This window comes from Ornithorhynchus anatinus, chromosome X1 (genome assembly GCF_004115215.2).
Source record: "Ornithorhynchus anatinus isolate Pmale09 chromosome X1, mOrnAna1.pri.v4, whole genome shotgun sequence".
Classification (NCBI taxonomy): domain Eukaryota; kingdom Metazoa; phylum Chordata; class Mammalia; order Monotremata; family Ornithorhynchidae; genus Ornithorhynchus; species Ornithorhynchus anatinus.
Window position 1 is genome coordinate 106,004,866 of NC_041749.1, and position 20,360 is coordinate 106,025,225.

At 44.5% G+C, this 20,360-nt stretch overlaps 1 protein-coding gene and 1 non-coding gene across 2 annotated transcripts in view; both read right to left on the bottom strand.

The window, feature by feature from the left end:
- Positions 1 to 20,360, bottom strand: part of LOC103170284 (uncharacterized protein KIAA1958-like) — a 38,010-nt gene continuing 17,650 nt past the window's right edge. Inside the window, exons 2-4 of the mRNA XM_007667583.3 lie at positions 8,507 to 8,612; positions 5,258 to 6,401; positions 1 to 1,465 (exon numbers count right to left, since the gene is read on the bottom strand). Of these exons, the coding sequence (XP_007665773.1) occupies positions 645 to 1,465; positions 5,258 to 6,401; positions 8,507 to 8,509 (1,968 nt within the window). The 5' untranslated portion in view covers positions 8,510 to 8,612 and the 3' untranslated portion in view covers positions 1 to 644. The remainder of the gene's footprint in view (positions 1,466 to 5,257; positions 6,402 to 8,506; positions 8,613 to 20,360) is intronic.
- Positions 8,328 to 8,465, bottom strand: LOC114806963. Its single transcript, XR_003755016.1, has one exon. It is a non-coding gene; the product is annotated as a small nucleolar RNA SNORA7 (small nucleolar RNA).

Consider the following 20,360-nt stretch of genomic DNA (forward strand, 5'->3'; position numbering starts at 1 on the left):
TGAAAGACAAAACACTTTATTTTGAAAACAAGGGTGGAACTACAATCTCCTTGATGGGATTGGAAGAGAATTCCACCTATATCAAGTAACTATAAATATAACATTCAACATTCTTACAAGTAGTGATTAATTTCAAAAATATGTTTTTCAGTGCTTCTTTGCTTTGTTCTTGGTTTCTTATTTAAATAAATTGTAAACATCTGTGTAAACAATTTACGTCTTTGGGTATATTCAGAATTCCCTTCTCTAGCTTATAGATCATTGTAGTGCTTTTCTTATACTTACCTATCTTACTAATATTTATTTTAAAACTATAAATAAAGACAACAAATTTGTATGAATAACAGAAATTAAGTCGAACTCTACTTTGCTACTTTCACACTAAGAAACTTAAGCAAGGGAGGTTACAGGGCTCTTTCAAAACTTAAAGCAATGTCTGGAATGGCTTAACTATTTTTGTTCTGGGATTTCAACTTAATCACCAGCATCTTTCCATCTTCGATCTTTTCCATAGGCCCATGGAGACTCCCTTCAACTAATCAGAGAATATTTATTCTAAACTTCAACTGTGCACATTGACTCATGCCAGTCCACAGTGACTTCCTCTTGTTAGAAACCAGACGCATAGACATGGGGAGGGAGTTCTACTTGCTCAACCCCCTCTTTATATGCTGCAAGAGGGTTTTTAACAACTTCTTCACCTTTGTTTTGAGAAGAGATTTCTTAGAGAACCAGATCTGATCACAGACTGAGCAGACAGGCTTGGGAGCAAGATAGAATGGACTGTTGCAACTCAGCATATCCAGGGGTCTCTTTCTAGAGTACTCCTTGTAATCAAGAATCGGACAGTCTTCTGGGCTTTCGGGCTTTTCGGTGATATAATTCTTCTTATCCGGACTTGGGTTTTCATCACCATGCCATTCCAGGATCTCCAAGTTGCCACGTTTTTTCAGGATAATTTGGCCCCAAGTCACGGTAACATTTTGAAAGCACTGTAAAGCACCAAACCCTCTGACGATGTTGAGAATCATCAGGTTCAGAAGGCCTTCAGGGTGCAATCGACTCAATACCCCTGCCTTCCGAAGACTGGCCATGTCTTCATCAGTTAAATTTTGAAGCATCTTCCAATCCCTTTGCTTTTCGTTAAAGAGTAATTGTCGCACCTTTCCTTTGAGAATTTTCTGAGATCCCTGGAATTCAGGCCCTTTTATTATGCTGCATTTATAGTTTTGCTTCTTGAGGTATTTATCTATGCTACTTTGGAAGAAATATAGAGAACTGGCTGAAAATTCAGTGCCATTTTGCTTTCGGATCTCATTGAAAAAGGACATCAGCAATTGGTTGAGCTCAGCAGGGGGTATTGTACATATTTCACGCGTTTCGGAAGGCTTAGTGCGTTTGAGCCAATCTCTGAACATTTTTATCTCAGTCATGCTTTTAGTTTTCTTTCTAGCCGCTTTACCTGCTTTTATGAGATAAGAGAAACAATAGTGAATGGTTCATAATAATGATAACAATGACAACAATAATAATTGTAGCGTACGATAAGTGCTTACTATGCTCCAAGCACTGGGGTAGATACAATGCAATCAGATCCGACCCAGTCCTTGTCTCACATGGGGCTCACAGTCCAAGTGCTGAATCTTCCTATAGAAACGTTCCATCTTCCTACAGAAACGTTCCATCTTCCTACAGAAACGCTCTGGGCATGTCACTCCCCTCCTCAAAAACCTCCAGGGGTTGCCTATCAACCTTCGCATGAAACAAAAACTCCTCATTCTTGGCTTCAAAGCTCTCCATTCCCTTGCCCCCTCCTACCTCACCTCCCTTCTCTCTTTCTACTGCCCACCTCGCACGCTCCACTCCTCTGCTGCTCACCTCCTCACCGTCCCCCGTTCACGCCTATCCCCCGTCGGCCCCTGGCCCACATCCTACCACTGTCCTGGAACGCCCTCCCTCCTCACCTCCGCCAAACTAACTCTCTTTCCCTCTTCAAAGCCCTACTGAGAGCTCACCTCCTCCAAGAGGCCTTTCCAGACTGAGCCCCCCTTTCCCTCTGCTCCTCCCCCCCTCCCCTCAGCACTGTGCTCATTTGTATATATTATTTATTACCCTATTTATTTTCTCAGTGAGGTGCATATCCCCTTGATTCTATTTATCTTGATGATGTTGTCTTGTTTTTGTCTTGTTCTGTTTTGCTTTCCCGTCTGTCTCCCCCTTTTAGACTGTGAGCCCGTCACTGGGCAGGGATTGTCTCTGTTGCCAAATTGTACATTCCAAGCTCTTAGTACAGTGCTCTGCACATAGTAAGCGCTCAATAAATACTATTGAATGAATGAATGAATGAATCTGTACTAGACAGGAAAGTGTCTGGCTGAAAACCAGACCATGTTAAAGTCCGGCAAATGAATACCCTAAAGAAGAGACTTTGCTCCTAGATTGTAGAATGAAACATCGGGGCCCCAGTACTTCTTTGAAAAACATGACTTCTGGAGATAAGCAAGGAGAGAAGATGTTGTTTAACTGGAAACTTTTTTTTTCTTTTTTTTAACAAGCTGGAGTTAGCAGAACAGCAGCTCATCAGTTTACACTGTGGTATGTTAGCAGGACTCTGCCTCTGGCCTTCTGGAAAAGGATTATAACGCAAGAACAAACATGTAATTGTGCAGGGAGAGTGACTTAGACAAAATAGGAAAAGTAGGGTCGGGGCAGAAGTGTGAGGAAAGAGAAGACCAGGGCTGTGGGGGGAGTTGAGGGGAGGGAAGGAGAGTAAGATGTACAAAATACAGAACAAAGCTGATGATGTGTCCTCTAGACTGCAAGCTCTTTGTGGGCAGGGAACGTGTTTACCAACTCTGTTATGTTGTACTCTCCCAAGCATTTAGTACAAGTGCTCTGCACACGGTAAGCTCTCAATAAATATGATCGATTGATTGGAGAGGAAATGTTGCGGAGGGGTAGGATGTAGCAACAGACTGAGTGTGAAAGGAGAACAAGGACAGTGGCAAGGTTACCGGCTTTGGAAACAGGGAGGATGGTAAGGTTGTCAACTTCGATGGAGAAGTTAGGTAGAGGGGAGGAAGGTTTAGGAGGGAAGATGAGGAGTTCAGTTTTGAACATACTGAGTTTGAGTTTCCAGCTGGAGATTCGGGTGGAGGTGTCCCTCGAGCAAATGGAAATGTGAGATTGCAAATGGGGAGAGAGGTTGGGAGCTTATGAGATAGATAGATTTGGGGGTCATATGCGTAGAGGTGGAAGTTGAAGCCTGGGAGCAAATGAGCTCCTCAGGGGAGTGAGTATGAAGTGATGAGGGAGCCAAAACCAGCCTTGAGGAACACCAAAAATTAGGGGGTGAGGGGCAAAAGAAAAGGCAGCTAAAGAGAATGAGAAAGATCAGTCAGAGAAGTTGGAGAATAACAAGGAGAGAATGTTGTGAGATAGCAATTCTAGGAAGAGGGAGTGGTCCATACTGTCACTGGTGACAACCTAAACAGGCGGGAGAACAAGCATTGAATCCACATTTTACAGATGAAATAACTGAGGCACAGAGAAGTTAAGTGACTTGCCCAAGATCACACAGCAGGTACATGGTGGGGCTGGGATTAGAACCCAGGTTCTCTGGCTCCCGGACCCGTGCTCTTTCCACTAGGCCACGCTGCTCCTAGGTAGACAGCCAGAGAACAGTAAACATTGAGATAGCAAAATTTAACAAATCATCTGCTTGAATAGCTACCCCAAACCAAAATGAGGGCTTCTGGAGTCAAAGAAGGAAGGAGATCAGAGGGTAAGTGGCTTCCTTAACTTTTAGAAAGTTGGGCAGCATCTACCCTATGAGGCCTCGCCTAACAAATGCTTTTAAGGTCTTTTTAAGGTCTGAGCCGAAAGTCCCTAAACGTGTTTACGGTTTTCTAGCAAATAGTTCTAAATGGGTGAACGGAAAATGATTTTGTTGCCCCAAGCCCACAACAAGGGGGGTACCCGATGAACCTAGAGGGCAGAGGCCTCAAAACACTGAAGGAGAACACTTCTTCACTCAGAAGGAAGTGAGCATATGGAATTTGTTCAAACGAGAGGTTGCTGCAGCCAAAGATATCAGTGGATTTGGATAGATTCACGGTTGAGTCTCTTAGACTGTGAGCCCCATGTGGGGGGTGGGGGGACTGCATTGGATCTGATTAGTGCGTATCTACTCCAGGGCTTATTCATTCATTTATTCATTCAATCGTATGTATTGAGCACTTTCTGTGTGCAAAGTGCTGTACTAAACGCTTGGGAGAGTACAATACGACAACAGCAGACACATTCCCTGCCCCCAACCAGCTCACAGTCTAGGAGGGGGAGGCTGGGAACAGATATGCGCTTAATAAATGCCATCATTTTTATCCATGCATACTGTACTTCATATGAAGGGAAAAGAAAGAACATTAGAAGACCTGAGAAAGATTTAAGTAGGTTCATGAACGATAGGTCTATGATGGGTTACTAGAGGAAAAGGTAGGAATATCTGATGGTCCATCCATCACCCGGTACCACCAAGCTTCCTCTGGTGTCCCGGTCAGAGGCAGAATCCTGGGCTGGATGGAAGTGCTAAAGTTCTCTGTTCTTGTGACATAAGCAAGTGCTCCCCACAGCACTTAGGTACGTAGCCATAATTTATTTTAATGTAAGGGGGAAGAGGAAGGGGAAGCTCACAGAAACTGAAGTTTGGAACACTTTAAGGTAGCGGGGTAAACTCTGAGCTGGGAGCCACCCACTGCTGCCTGCTGTAGAGGAAAGAGAGAATTGGTCACTTTTCTGTAGCTCTTAAAGCCAGGCAGAAGGAAATCAATCAATCAATAGTATTTATTGGGCACTTGCTGTGGGCAGAGCACCGGACTAAGCACTTGGGAGAGGATGATACAACAGAATTGGTAGACACGTTCCCTGACCACAAGGAACTTAAAGTCCAGAGGGGGATTCAGACATGAATGAATAAATGAATAAATTATGGATATGGCTATAAGTGTTGTGGGGCTGAGGGTGGGGTGACTATCAAGTGCTCAAAGGGTACAGATTCAAGTGCTTAGGTGTTGCAGAAGGGAGAGAGAGTTGGGGAAAAGAAGAAAGGGCTGGTGATGGGCAAATTAAGCCTCCCGCGGAGCTGGGAGACTGTTACCTCTGTTACCTCTAGCCAGTGTCTACAAGCCTCATTCTGGAGACACATACCTGGAAGGAAGGGTTAGGTGGGAAGGAGAGTGAGGCATCCAAGAAAGCTTACCAGACTCTGAAGTTGAAACATTCCCTGAAACTTTGTTGTCAGAACTGAGGCTGCCAAAACAAGATAGTGGTAACGGCGGGGGTTCGTCCTCATCAGGGTTGTCGAACCATGAGGCCCACTGTGGTTCATTCTTCAGGGAAATGACCTTCACAATGTGAGGTTGAAGAGGAGATGAGGGTGACTTTGAGAACGAAGAACTGTCCTTTGAGCTGCGCATTCCAGAGGGACTGGGTTGGTTGTCACTATATCCACAGTGCAACTTGGAGCCTAAACCGCTTGGCTTGGAATGGAGTGGTGGTGCTTTGGTGGCCATCATTGGCCCTGGCAGATCATCTTCTTTTGAGTTGTCTTCTAGATGTTTCGGCCTGCTCTTGTTGCTTTCCGGAGGGTTCTTCTGAGGACGGGAGATGGAGATATTCTCTGGAACTCCAGAATCAATACTCGGGCTCTCTGGGACCTTTTCACCACTGTCAGCATCACTCTCTACTGTATCTATAATGATGACTTGTGGATTCAGCCCTCCACCTTGGTTTCCTATATAGCACTCATCCATCGGCTTGACTCCAAAGGACCCTTGGATGTTCTGGCTGGCCTTCACCCCCTGGGCTCCTGCACTCACTTCTTGGTTTGGAATCTGAATGACACTGCAAGGCAGAGAACTGGTGGAGCTGGTCTGAAAAGTCACGGTGCTCAAACATTCTTTCTGTGAAGAGGTCTGGACTAGTACGCTGGTCACCTCTGCCCTTCTCTCTGGCTTCTGTTTGATAGATGGATTCTGGGATTCCATAGAGCCAGTGCCCTTGTGAGTTGTCTCAACCAATGGAGCCGACTTGAATTTCTTCTTTGGGTCATCCTGCTTCTGCCAGAAAGAAGCGGCAGAACCTCTTTTCTGGGTTCCTTGAGAAGATGCCTGTTCTTCCATGAGTTTGTAGGCCAGAGGTCCACAGGGCCAGTTGTAGGCATGGCCGGCTTCACAGAGCCACAGAGCAGATTTCCCTCTGGGAACGTTCTCCTTGTTGTGAATGACTTCTAAAGTCGGCATTTTTTTGCAAATCATTCCATGTGTGTGGGCCCAGGCCACCAAATTGCACAGGTCGGATGTGGTGGCGCCTGCTTTGGCTCTTTTTTCATAAGTATCCTCATCCTGAAAAAGGACTTCTAGTTAGAATGCATGTCCTAGAAACTGAGTGAGGGCAGGGACTGATTGTGGAAACAAGTCATCTATTTTAAAAGCACCGTAAGCAAGAGAGGTTCTCTCTAGGTATCTATTTACCCGCCCACCTCCCCTTCTCGCCTCCCACCCCTATGGCCCATATCTCCCTCGGGGCACTTACACTTAACACTAACACCCAAATTTTTACCCTTGGTTAAGGATGTGGTACCCATGAACATGGATCTCCATTTCATGACCAAAAACTCAGCCCACCAGGAACATTGGCCCTGATTCACAAATCACATCAAAGAGCTAAGGTAAAACGTAGTTACTGTAGCAACAGTGGTTGATGGGGGTCTACGAGCAAACAAAGCCTTTTTAAAAAATTTTTGGTCTGTCTTACCAATGTACATTATGTTTGAAGATACCTTCTCTAAGTGAACACAGAGAAAAGGTCTGTGTCACCGACCCAGTTATCTGCAGAATGAGTTCAATCCTCTTTCAATCTAAACTAACAGCTTTGTCCCAGGAAAGTGCTCTGTCATGTGGACAAAATGCTTCATCAGTAGACATGAAAACATTTGCAGCTCTTCATTTTAAAATAAATCTGCCTCACGAGGAAGAGACCCAAGCACAATGGGTGCTCCAAAAGCCTTTGAAGTACTTAATTAAAATGGCTAATATGGACGTGCCCATGGTCCTCTTGTTTATTTTCCTTTCTGGCTTTGTTTCCTCTGGGTGGGAGCTGAAAGGACAACAGCAGGGCAGGGCAAATCACATGCTATTATTGCATTTGTCCCAGCACATAATTTCACGTGCTTTCAGTGGGAAAGGTCTAGTGTAGTCTTTTCAGCCACACTCCCACTTTTGGAGGGCAGAGTTTGTTGAGGAGACATCTTTCTAAGAGGAGGTTTTCCACTCCAAAGCTTGGTCTGGAAACCCAAACTCTCCCTTCAGAAACCCTCCTGGCCCAAACCTCCCCCTGAAAATAGACCCCACTTCTTTGCAGACAGATAGGGCCTGACTACACACCAAAGTTCTGACTGGATGATTGACTCCAGAAGTTGAATCATGTTGTCCTGCCAGCTAAACAACCAGCAGCTGGGGGCTTGAGCAGTGAGATAATAGGGGAGCAGAGAAAAATGTGGGTTAGGGGAACTGGGGAGAGGCAGAGGATGGAGTGAGGGTCAGAGTCAGCCGCAGAGAAAGGTTCTGTTAGTAATCTTGGAGCAAGTGGTGGTTTGGGGCACCACAGGGGTGGGATGCATTGCGAGGCCCCAGGTAGAGTCACACAAAATGGCATTTGGGCCCAAATATATGATCTTGGTGTAGCAGTAGAACAAACTCCTGGGACATCGGGGACATCATGCCTTTGACCCGAGAACAGGGTCAGGGGAGGAGGAAGGGTTCAAGGGGCTTCTGGAACAAAGATGTAGTTCTGAGACTTGTAATTCTAGGACTAGGATCTGTCCATTGTAAATGCCTGGGCATTTTTGAGTTGACTGAAAAAGGCACAATCCCTCAAAGCAGGCAGGGTTCTCTAGGGCCTTGAATGAGTCCCCTAAAATCTCAGGGGACCTGGGGCAACCATCCCAGCTATCCTTTGGTAATTTGTGTCTGGGGCACAAGCTGGTGCTAGGTAGTTCCAGCCTTCCCTAGATCTCCTAGGAAGCTTTAGAATGGTCCTGAAGAACTCAAACCCTCAAAGAACCCTCTAGTCTCCCCATAGCGACACCATGAACCCATCTCTCCCAGCACGCTCTGCCTCCATTTGCAATTATTCTGGTAGTGTATCCATAGAGTTTTCTTGGTAAAAATGTGGAAGTGGTTTACCAACACCTCCTTCCCCGTGGTAAAATTGAGTCTCCGCCCTCAACTCTCTCCCATGCCACTGCTGCCCAGCACAGGTGAGTTTTGACTTATAGCAGATTGCCTTCCACTCGCTAGCCACTGGCCAAGCTAGGAATGGAATGGGTAGGCCTCTGCTTGACTCTCTCTCCAGTAGTTGAGACTGGTAGAGTACTGGAAACTCTCCAGGTGTGACCCTGAGAGGGGAAAAGAACCCTCACTACCCATGAAATAGGAAATAGACTCACCATTCTGCTGGTTTTCAGTGAAGAGAACCAGGCTACAACTGGTTGTCAGAAAGAGTCCCAATCTGTTGGGTGGCTGGAAAGTAGCCCTTGATTTCCTTCTCTGTTCCTAAAAGAATTCACCTTGGTTAGTCATTACTCTGATTACTAAAAGCAGACTTGTTTCTCAAAGGCACAGCAATGGGGACACAACTATGTGGACAAAAGAAGCGCTTTGAAGACCCAGCAAAGCACAACCTCACACAGTGAGGTTGTAGTTGAGAGTTGCTGGGCGATAACAGTGATGGACAGGCTAGAGGATGGCATTCTCCAACTGGGTGGCTCTTTTGGGGTGAAGGGCACAGACAGGCCTTGATTGAAGGGGGGTGGGGGCAGAATCAATAACAGTGCCAGGCACTGCAAATAACCCCTGTAGCCATGGGGCAATTTCTCAGAATGTGCAGGATGAAGGGGCTGTTGCCTTTTTAGCCACTCCTGCACACTGGATACAGATCACTGCCAGTGATATCATCTTCAAACACATAAGAGAGTAAAATATCCCTCAGTAAAATTAATGCTGGTAAATGAAAGTTAGATTTCCACCAAGAAAACAGAAATCAGAACTCTGGACAGAAAGCTCAAACTCACTCTGGAAATAGCTGCCTCTACTAGTAGGTCCTCATTGACCGATTGATTGATTGATGGTTCTGAGAACAAATAGGAAGACGGTCACTTATAGAACTGTCCTTTCGTTAGAAGATGGCAGGGCTGTTGGGGAAACTATATTCATGGGTGGGAAGTCACGCTGAGACTCTGTTGCACACGGTGCATATTCAAGTACAGTCCTGCCTTTTTACTGGCCCCTTGCCATTCAGAGTAAGCACTGCTTAGACACCAATAGCTAAGAGGGGAAACGTTATGTCTTACCACCACTTAGATTTGTCAAGTCTAAATGACCAAATAAGGAGTTGAGCCAGGCACCAGCTCTCATTAAATATACGAAGGGTTTAGTGATGGGAAATAAAGTCCACTTAGTCTTCACCACAGTGTCACCTAAAATCACTTTCCCAGCACCTTCCACCTGAGCCTATTCTCCTCCTCCTCTTCTTCCTTCACCTCCTTCTCCCCTTCCTCCTCCAATTCCTCCTTCTCATCATCATCAGTATTTATTGAACACCTACTGTTTGCAGAGGCCTCTAGAAGGCACTTGTGAGCCTACAATAAACAGAAAAGACACAATCTCTGGGCCCTTGAGGGGTTTACAATCCACACAGTAAGTGCTCAATAAATACCATTGTTGATGCTGCTGCTGCTGCTGCTAATAATTAAGTGCTTTGGAGAGTGGCTTTGAGATTGAAGTCCCATAATAAAATGATTAACCCTTTTCTGCATGAGAGCTGAGTCCGTGATGTAAAAGTGAAAGATAGCCGAGTGTAAAAAAGCCATTTTTCCAAAATCCAAGTGCTTGAGCTGATTGCCATGAGGAAGTAGTTTCCTGGGATTTTTAGGGCGAGTCTGCACAATGCTATAGTTCCCACCAGAGGGTACTCTAATCTAGCAATCCTGGACCATGGCACAGGAGTAGACTGGTGATTTCCGCCCAGACTTTCGATTCACATCTAGACTCCACCCCCTCAATCAGTCAATCAGTCAGTCAGTGGTGTTTATTGAGCGCTTACTGTGTGCAGAAGCCCTCTATTGAGCGCTTGGGAGAGCACAATATAATAGAGGAAGTGGCTTTTAACTTGAACGAAATAAGTTCAGCTGAATCCAAAGGGTTTTCTATCATAATTCCAGAGTGTGCGGCTTTCATAAATTAAACAAATGTTTGTCTTGCCTAGTCTGAACTGTAAAGTTCTCCACCCAAACTCATTCTTTTAAGTCTCAAAAATTCAGCCATTGTTTCTAAAGGTCCTTTAAAATTAATAGTCAATTTATACTTTGCCCCAGCCATGAAAGTAAATTCCAGCCAAGGGCTCAAAGCCTAGGAGGAATCAAGCAATGAATCTAGTGAGCATCAGGGCATTGACTTAATAATAATTCACACCACATTGCTATATTCTAATTCCTTTTCTTTTTAAGGGATTATGAAAGAACCCTGAGTTTATTTGCTTTAGGCAGAAGTTGTGTTTAGGTTCTAACAACGTTGGAGAGCAATTTACAAGACTGTTTTCCCAGAGATGATGATGATGACAATGAAGATGTCTTCAATTTATATAGCACTTTTATTTTTCCAAAGTGCTTCCACATCATGCATCTCATTTTCCCTCCCTACCCGTGTGAGGTAGGAAGAGGCAGGTATTATCCACCCCCCACCATTTACAGGGTGGAAACCGAGGCACAGAGAAACTAAATGACTATGATCACATGGCCTTGCAGGGATATAGCTAAGACTAGCTAGACTCCCCAGGTCTTCTGACTCTCAGACCTAAGCTTTCTGGTCTACCAGATAGCCCTTTTACATACTAGATTCTTGGTGTTAGGTTTGAAATCATTGGTCCAAAAAAGGTGAAACAGGCTAATGATCTACAGAAATGTCCTTTGTTTTCAAAGATGGTGCCACCGACTATTTACATGGACTTGTTGGGTGGAAAAGATTCAGGTGTAACCGTTTCCCTGCACTATGTACATGAAAAATCTATGTTTGAAACAGTTTAAACCCTTCTGAAGACCCACCTTCTTTCTAACCAATCCCTCACCTTCCTAATCATGCCATCCCCTCAGTTACCTCAGCACTCTGAAAAATACTCATCTGTTTATTTATCCACTTGTTTATACTGTATAGATCTACTCGTATGCTCTTATTTAATTACTGTAGGTTCGTTCATGACTACTCGTCTTCTCCATTAGACTGTGGAATCCTTGAGGGTAGGGATCATATCTAATATTACTGTCTGTTCTCCAAGTGGCTGGTATAGTGCTCAGTCAATCAGTAGTATTTATTGAGAGCCTACTGTGTGCAAAGCACTGTATTAAGCGCTTGGGTGAGTACAATATAATTAATGGACATGACCCCTGCCCTCAAGGATCTGACAATCTAGCAGGAGAGACAGACACTAAAATAAAATATGTGCATAAATGATGGAGATGGGGTGGGGGACAAGGGTGGGTACCCAAGTGTTTGGGTGACATAAGTGCTGAAGTATGAGTGTGCTCTCCCAACAGCTTAGTACATTGCTCTGCACACAGTGAGTGCTCAATAAATACAATCGACTGATTGGTTGAGTTAAGGGGGAATAAGAGGGGGGAGATGAGAGGTCAATTAGGGAAGGCCTCCCCGGAGGGGAGGTGATTTCAAAAGCGCTTTAAACGGAGGGGAGAACAGCGATCCCTCCAGGAGGGAAGGCATGCACAAGCAAGAGATCTGACAGTGAGTAGATGGTCTTGAAAGGCACTAAGGGGAGCAGCTGAGAGAAGAGAGTGGAAAGTAGGAGGGAGAGAGCTGTACAAAATGGATGTTGCTGTTGTTCCTGATACTGACGGGAGCTATACAAAGGGTTCAAAATCATTCTAAAAAGCAATACTTGTCCAGCCACATTTTGTGGTATTAAGTTAATCACCAAACCCTACCAATTTCAGTGGGTTTTTTTCTGCCGAGAATCATTTGTAATGATAATCTTGGCCAAGAGATCAGAACAAATTTATTCTCGGATCTTTCCATTTTTTAGAAACAAGTTGACTGAGATTCAGTGATCACTTAATCCTGACTTTACCTGATAAAAGCACCTTAAGGAAATTCAAAGCAGGGGCCTACCCCACCCTGAATTCATCCTGTACAGACCATTTAACAACGAATAGGCCAAACATTCCCTGCTCTGAAATGCCTGAAATACCTTGAACACAACGATGTTAGTTACAGTCCAGGTCCCCATGTCACCTTTTTGGAAATTCTTTCCAGATGGCTAGAGCCACACTGGTTGAAACATGATTTGGTTGAGAATGAAATGACCTCTACCTAATTCCTTGGAAATTAACTGTAAACTCCTTGCAAGCTGGGCTCATGTCTACCAACTGTATTGGTATTGTACTTTCCCAAGTGCTTAGTACACTGCTCTACACACAGTAAGGGCTCAATAAATACCACTGATTGATTGATTGATTGATTGCTGAGGGAGGAGAGGGCAGTGCCTTTCCCTCCAGGTTCCCAACAGTTGCTGGCGGCTAACAAACGGTCCCCGTGGCTCTGCCACTTGTCAGCTGTGTGACTGTGGGCAAGTCACTTAACTTCTCTGTGCCTCAGTTCCCTCATCTGTAAAATGGGGATTAAGACTGTGAGCCCCATGTGGGACAAACTGATTCCCCTCTGTCTATCCCAGCGCTTAGAACAGTGCTCGGCACATAGTAAGCGCTTAACAAATACCAACATTATTACTCTAGGTCAGACTCCCAGCCTTATTTAACTGGAGCTCCGATAAAACCTAAGAACTTCTAGTCTAAGAGTTTCCGAGTGGGGCAGACGAGATTGAAAACTGGGTCTTTCTTATCCATTAGCATTTCAAAACCAACCTGATTCCCTCAAGCCCTATCCCTCTTGCTCCTCGCCCCCAAGTCCCACCTTTTGTTTCCAGCCTCGCAATGAAAAGTTGGCACCCATATCTATATTTTGAAACTCCACTAGACCCCAGGACTAGAAACAGAGGGTAGGGGGCAAGATTAGTAGGGGTTAGGCAGCTTGGGGTGGGGAGGAGTATACCCAAGGCAAGTTTCCCTAAATTCCTCCAAGAATCACAGGTTTGGGGTGATTATGGTTGGGTTTTCCTTACTAGGTTTGGATAGGGAAAACTGGCCTACAAAACTCAGGGCAAATGTTTCCAAACCACATCGATTTCCAGCCAAGTAGATGGCCTCACTTTAAAAACAGTCAACTTCCTCAGGCCAGAGGCATTTCTGGTTTATGCTAAGCATCCTTCTTGCCCCAGGTGAGGAACATTTGGGTTCTGCAACCTGAAAATAGTATGACTTCTCTCACTGAAGTTTCAGAAGTTGCAATGTGGCCCTGTCCCAGGGGAGTCAAACAGTGAAGCTGTTTTCTGTGCCATCACTCTTCAGGAACATTGAAAACAGTCTCTGCATCATTAAGGAGCTAAGGAGTCCATTGAACGTCGACAGCTGCCTCTGGGAAGGCGCCATTCAATCCCGGGACCCTTACCTTTTCGACTTAATTGGCCTGGGAACAAATGCAGCTTTGATTCAAGGAGGAAATCTTTGCTTGGAGTCTAATGCAGATGAGGCCCAGGAGAATGATGTCTTTATTGGACAGCCTGGCAGGGTCGGCCTTTGCCAGAATTGGTGTTCATGCAAGGGAACCACACAAGTGTTCTCTTATTTTTTCTGATGGAAGCATATGACAATTACAGGGATCTGTATTGTTCTGCAGGGGCAATAATCAAGGTATAGCCGAGATGCAATGAATGCCATGAATTAATGGAAGCGGTCTAGTGGAAACAGCATGGGTCTAGGAGTCAGGAGATTGGGTTGTAGTCCTAACTCTGTCAGGGGCCTGCTGTGTGATCTTGGGCAAGTTATTTAACCTCTCTGAACCTCATCTGTCAAATGGGGATAATAATAGCTGCATTTTCCTCCCTCGGGAGTCAGGGGTCTGAGGCTGGTCCTAACTCTGCCCCTGACCTGCTGTGTGATCTTGGGCAAGCTACTTAACCTCTCTGAACCTCATCTGTAATATGAGGATTATAATAGCTGCCTCTTCCTTCCTCACAGGGATGTTGTGAGGATAAAATGAGATAACTACTGTGAAAATGCTTTGGAATCATAAAAGTGCTGTTTAGATTCAAGGTACTACTGTGACCTCCAAAACATAAACAGAGTCATGTAAATTCATTTCTATGTAATGATGATGGCATTTGTTAAGTGCTTACTATGTGTCAAGCATTGTTATAAGTGCTGGGGTAGATACAACCTAATCAGGTTGGACACAGTCCCTGTCCCACATGGAGCTCACAGTCTTAATCCCCATTTTACAGATGAGGTGACAGAGGCACAAAGAAGCGAAGTGACTTGCCCAAGGTCACAAAGCAGATAAGTGGCAGAGCCGGGATTAGAATCCATGACCTCCGACTCCCGGGCCTGTGCTCTATCTACCACCCCACATTGCTTCTATATGTGAGATGCCCTGGGGAATAATAATGGCGGTGTGTGTTAAACACTTACTATGTACCAAGCACTGTGGTAGATACAAGATGCAATACCCATTCCCTATCCCACATGGAGCGCACAGTGTAGAGGAGAGAGAACGGGTACTGAATCCCCAGTTTACAGATGAAGAAACTGAGGCATAGAGAAGTTAAGTGACTTGCCCAAGGTCACACAGCAGGTAAGTGGCAGAGCTGGGATTAGAACCCAGGTCCTCTGACTCCTAGGCCTGTGCTTTCTCCGCTAGGCCGTGTCACTTTCTTAGGGAAGAAACATGTTCTATAGAAGAAAAAAGTAGCATTAATTGAAATTGCTAAGAGATTGGTTAGAGTGGCACTTGGTACCCTAATATCTTGAAAACCAAGCAGAATCAGAGGGATCCTATCAAAATTCATCACTTTCCCAGAATCTAAGACTAGTCAAAGTGATGTGACTTTTGCTGCCATTAGGCCATGTTTTCTGTAAAAGTTTAACAGATACACAAATAAGGGTGCCATTCTTTCTGATAAGGCGGAGGTCCCATCAGTACTTCCTTTGTATTTATTAGTAGAAGCCATCCTTATACACTTCTGAATTAGGAAAAAAAAAAGACTAGCCCAGATAAGATTCAGTTATTGGTTATTTTCTCACAGATAATTCTCTCAAGGAAATTGGAAGAGTGTGTGTGTATGGGTGGCGGAGGGAGTGTGGTGGTGGTGTTGGGGGGTGGGCAGGGATGTGGGGGGTTAGTGAACAAAGTGGACGATACCCATGTTGGTCCAAATAAGCATACCGGAATCCTCCATTGATAGTCATATAGGTGATGAATTTGACATTAGCTAGTAGAACACTCAACTATGAAATAGTTAACCAAAGTCATTCAAATCATCTTTTCCCTTATTTCGGCTCCCTGCGATGCCCAAAAATGCTATCTTTAAAGATACCGATGAAGATGAAGCAGAAAAGTTCACGTTTCTCTTGAACTTCTCTTGAACTTTCTGGCTAAACAGTTGGCTGAGTATTATTAAAAGTATTTCTGTATTTTCAAAGTCTCAAATCATCTTTCATTTAAAACAAGGGAGAACCCAGGACACTTTCCAGAACAAAGTGCAGGGAGCAGCATGGCCTAGTGGAAAGAGCACAGGCCTGGGAGTCAGAAGACCTGGGGTCTCATCCAGCTAGGCCACTTGCCTGCGGTGTGACATTGGATAAGTCATTTCACTTCTCTGTGACTCAGTTTCCTCATCTCTAGAGTGGGGATTCAATACCTCTTCTCCGTCTCCCTCAGACTGTGAGCCCCATGTAAGATAGGGACTTTGTCCAGCCTGTTATAATAATAATAATGATGATGATGGTATTTGTTAAGCGCTTACTATGTGCCAAGCACTGTTCTAAGTGCTGGGGTAGATACAAGGTAATCAGGTTGCCCCACATGGGACTCACAGTCTTCATCCCCATTTTACAGATGAGGGAACTGAGGCACAGAGAAGTTAAGTGACTTGCCCAAAGTCACACAGTTGATAAATGGCAGAGCCGGGATTAGAACCCTTGCCCTCAGACACACAAGCTCGTGCTCTTTCCATTGAGCCACGCTGCTTCTCCCCATCTACCCCACTGCTTAGTACAGTGCTTGGCACAGAGTAAGAGCTTAACAAATACCACAATTATTATTATTCAAAATGGGAACATCCACCCCTCCAGAAAATTTTTCAGAAACATGGTGGTTTTCTTCCTCTTCCCCAATATCACACTGAAATTTCAGTTGCTCCAGGGCACGTGGCATACTTTCCTGACTAACTGTGTGTTGTTACTCAATTTCCTTTAAAAATTAGGCTCAACAAATGTTTTGCTCTGCTAGCAAATCAACTATGAACTCTTGCACAATCCAAAATTTGTGTTCATAATTTCCTAGTTAATTCTTAGCAGGGCTTCTGTCATACTTCACAAAACACAGTTAATAGCTGGGTGATAACTTTTTCTATTTCTGACAAAGTGTGAATCTCCTAATGATGTGCAATTTTGTTCAAAGACTTTAAGGGAACATAAATTATGAATAACTTCTGAGCTGGAAAACTTGAAAATTAATATTGTTATCATACTGCTGTTGTTTTATTTTTCCCTGGTGTTCTGCTTGGCTGAATAAAAAAGGATACTTACTTTTCAGTCACTTTACTGAATAACTTTGCGTTCAGTTCTAAAGGAAATAGGCTTTGTCAAGGTTGGGTGTTACATTATAACTTCATTCTCAGATTAAACCTCCACACAAAGTCCAACCCAGATTCCCAGGGTTGGGGGTTGTGAGAGGGGGAGGAGAGGAGGAGGAAGAAACATTCAGAAGTAAGGGAATATCTTTTGGGGCTGTGCCATCAGCCGTGAAGGATTCTGACCAAAGAACCACCTAGGGCAGGGTGGCCCTAGTGGAAAGAGCCTGGGCCTGGGAGTCAGAGGACCTGGGCTCTGATCCCAGATTCCCAACTTGCCCTCTGTGTGACCTTAGGCAAGTCACTTCACTTCTCTGTGCCTCATCTACCTCATCTGCAAAATGGGGATTCAAAACCTGTCCTCCCTCCTACTTAGACTGTGAGCCCCATGTGGAACAGGGACTGCCTTTGACCTGATGATCTTGTATCTAACCAATCATTTAGAACAGTGCTTGACACATAGTAAGCACTTAACAAATACCATAAAAAAAAAGTAGGGCATTTTGTGTGGTGGGCAGGCTCAGTAGAAATCCTGAAAATACCTGGCTAATGTGGATGGCGAAGATCTCAGCAGCTACCGAAGTGGCTACCCTGGCGAGTGCTTGCTGATCTATGGAGCTAAGGTATGGTATTGGGACTATGCTGTGGCCACTTTGGTCATAAAATTACTGGAGCATTCTGCGATGAGCTGCACTCCTGACCACCTACTCACATGTTGAGCCCACTGCCCCAGTGGAAACATGACTGGCTGGGGTAAAAGAGTGCGAGCAGTGGAGCAGTGTTGTATAATTCTATTTCATAGAATAGTAGTAGAGTAAGTAACAGTACTTACTAAGCGCTTACTGAGTGCTAGGAGAGACTAAACAGATAGGTATTCTCTGCACTCAGTGAGCATTCCAAAATACCATTGATTGATTGATTAATTGCACAAACCACTAGCCCTATAATCAATTTCTTGAGGTGGGTTCACAGTTCTGAAGTCTTTGGGACTGGACCAAGGCTCATACTGGAAGCTTTCGAATGGGAGATTCCACTGCCAATCACCACGGTCATCATCATCAAATTAAACATTGATGCTCTATCTATAGCATAGTTCCTATCTGTAATTTGTCTGTCTCCCCCACCAGCTCAGAAGCTTCTTGAGAGCAGGGATCACATAATACTAATTCTATTGTACTCTCCCAAGTACTAAATACTGTTCTCTGCTCACACTCAGTAAATGCAGTTGATTAACTGAATGACTGCTCTCTATCACCTTGTCCCTCAACATTTACTGTGTCTCGTCTCAAAAATCTCAAGTTTGTACCATGTATTCCTATATGCTTATTCTTTTTTTAAATCTGGTTCTCTTTTTCTCTAATATTTCACTTTACCCCCTCTTTGACCAGCCCTTTCTCAGAGGCTAGTGAATTGCTTAGAAACACCAGACTATGCAACTTTATCAAATTTACCTGTAAATTTCAAAGTCTCTCGGTGTGTACTATATTCTTAGTTAGAATAACAAACTAAAATTGAATTCTAGGGCACATGGCATATACCTGAGGGCTAATGCTCTTATCTTTTATATAGAATTTTGGTCCATGTGCCCTCAAAACCCAGGTTCATTTACTGAGCTTGAATTTCCCTGGCTGTACTCTCATCTTGCACCTGTGTAATCCCCAATTCAACAGCAGATGAACAGGGAGTGAACCGTTACTTCATAGCATTAGGTGATAGGCTAGCATTTCAGTGAGTGATACTGCAGCTTGACAGGTGAGAGATGGGCTACCCTGAGGAATAATTCATGAGCTCTAGCTCCAGGTTGCATTTGCTTTCTAAAGCCTGAACATCTGGCAGGGGTGGGTGAAATTGAAAGGTTTCTCCAAGAGGAAAAAGCAGATCACTGCAAGGATCAAGATTTGGGGAGTAAAAGACTCTTCCAAACCCAAAAACACACATCTAAACAACTGGAACCTAACCAACTGAATCAGGTATTCTAATATAAGAATGCTATGCCTTTGCAGGCTGAAGGAAACTTGTGAAAACTGGATCCCTAACAAGGCTTTGGGACAACAGAAGCTAGGAGTTTCTGGAAGGCAAAACCTATGTAAGACTGACACCCTTTATATAGAATGGTAGACACTAGGGGCATTATTAATTTTGAGGTAAAACTCCATCCACATGAATAAATATCCAATTCAAGTAGACAAGACTTTCTTTCAAAAAGGTCCTAGGGGGCAATGGGAGCTATTATCCTGGCTGGGTTTCCAGCTGTGGCTGAAGCTATGTGGGCTGGACTCCCAGCTTCACTAACCCCAAGTCTTTGAGAAGATCAGTCAATCACAATAAATTGTATTAATCGAGTGCTTACTGTGTGGAGAGCAGTGGACTAAGCCCTTGAGAGAGTACAGTATGATAGAGTTGGTAGACATAATCCCTACCCTCAAAGAGCTGACAGTCTAGTGGGATTGGCCAAGCTGGGCTGGAGAGATACCAAATTGGGTCTTTCTGACCCATTAGCTCTTCAAAGCTTATCTATACCAGCTCCATCCTGATTGCTCCTCCACTGAAAGTGCCATCCCATCACCATCCCTGCCCCTCCTCACAGTCAAAAGTTTGCCCTTAGGTCCCCAAGTCAATCAATCAATTAACCAATCGAATTTGCTGAGCGCTTACTGTGTGTAGAGCACTGTATTAAACGCTTGGGAGAATGCAACATGACAATATAACAGACACATTCCCTACCCACAACAAGCTTACAGTCTGGGGTGGGATGGGGGGACTGGACATTAATAGAAATAAATTATGGTTATGGACCTAAGTGCTGTGGGACTGGGATGGGGGTTGAATAAAAGGAGCAAGTCAGGGAGACACAGAAGAGAGAGGAAGAAAAGGCAATGAGGGCTTAGTCAGGGAAGGCTTCTTGGAGGAGATGAGCCTTCAATAAGTCTTTGAAGGTGGGGAGAATAATTGTGTGTTGAATATGAAGGAGAGCGTTCCAGGCCAGAGGCAGGATGTGGGTGAGAGTTTGGCAGTGAGATAGACAAGATTGCGGTATAGTGAGAAGGTTAGCATTAGAAGAGCAAAGTGTGCGGGTTGGGTTGTAGAAGGAGAGTAGCGAGGTGAGGTAAGAGGGGGCATGGTGATTGAGTGCTTTAAAGCCGATGGTAAGGAGTTTCTGTTGGATGTGGAGGTGGATGGGCAACCACTGGAGGTACTTGAGAAGAGGGGAAACATGGCTTGAATGTTTTGGTAGAAAAATTATCTGGGCAGCAGAGTGAAGTATGGACTGGAATGGGGAGAGACGGAAGGCAAGGAGGTCAGCGAAGAGGCTGTTACAGTAATCAAGGCGGGATAGGATAAGTGCTTGGATTAATGTGGTAGTAGTTTGGATGGCGAGGAAAAGGTGGATTTTAGCGATGTTGTGAAGGTTGAACCGGCAGGATTTAGTGATAGACTGTCAGTACTACACTGCACGTTAATGATGTCGCTAATGTCTAGAGTCCTATATGTTGATTGCCAGTTTCAAGAGTCATTAGGACACTCTCCTGAACCAGAATTCCCAAAGT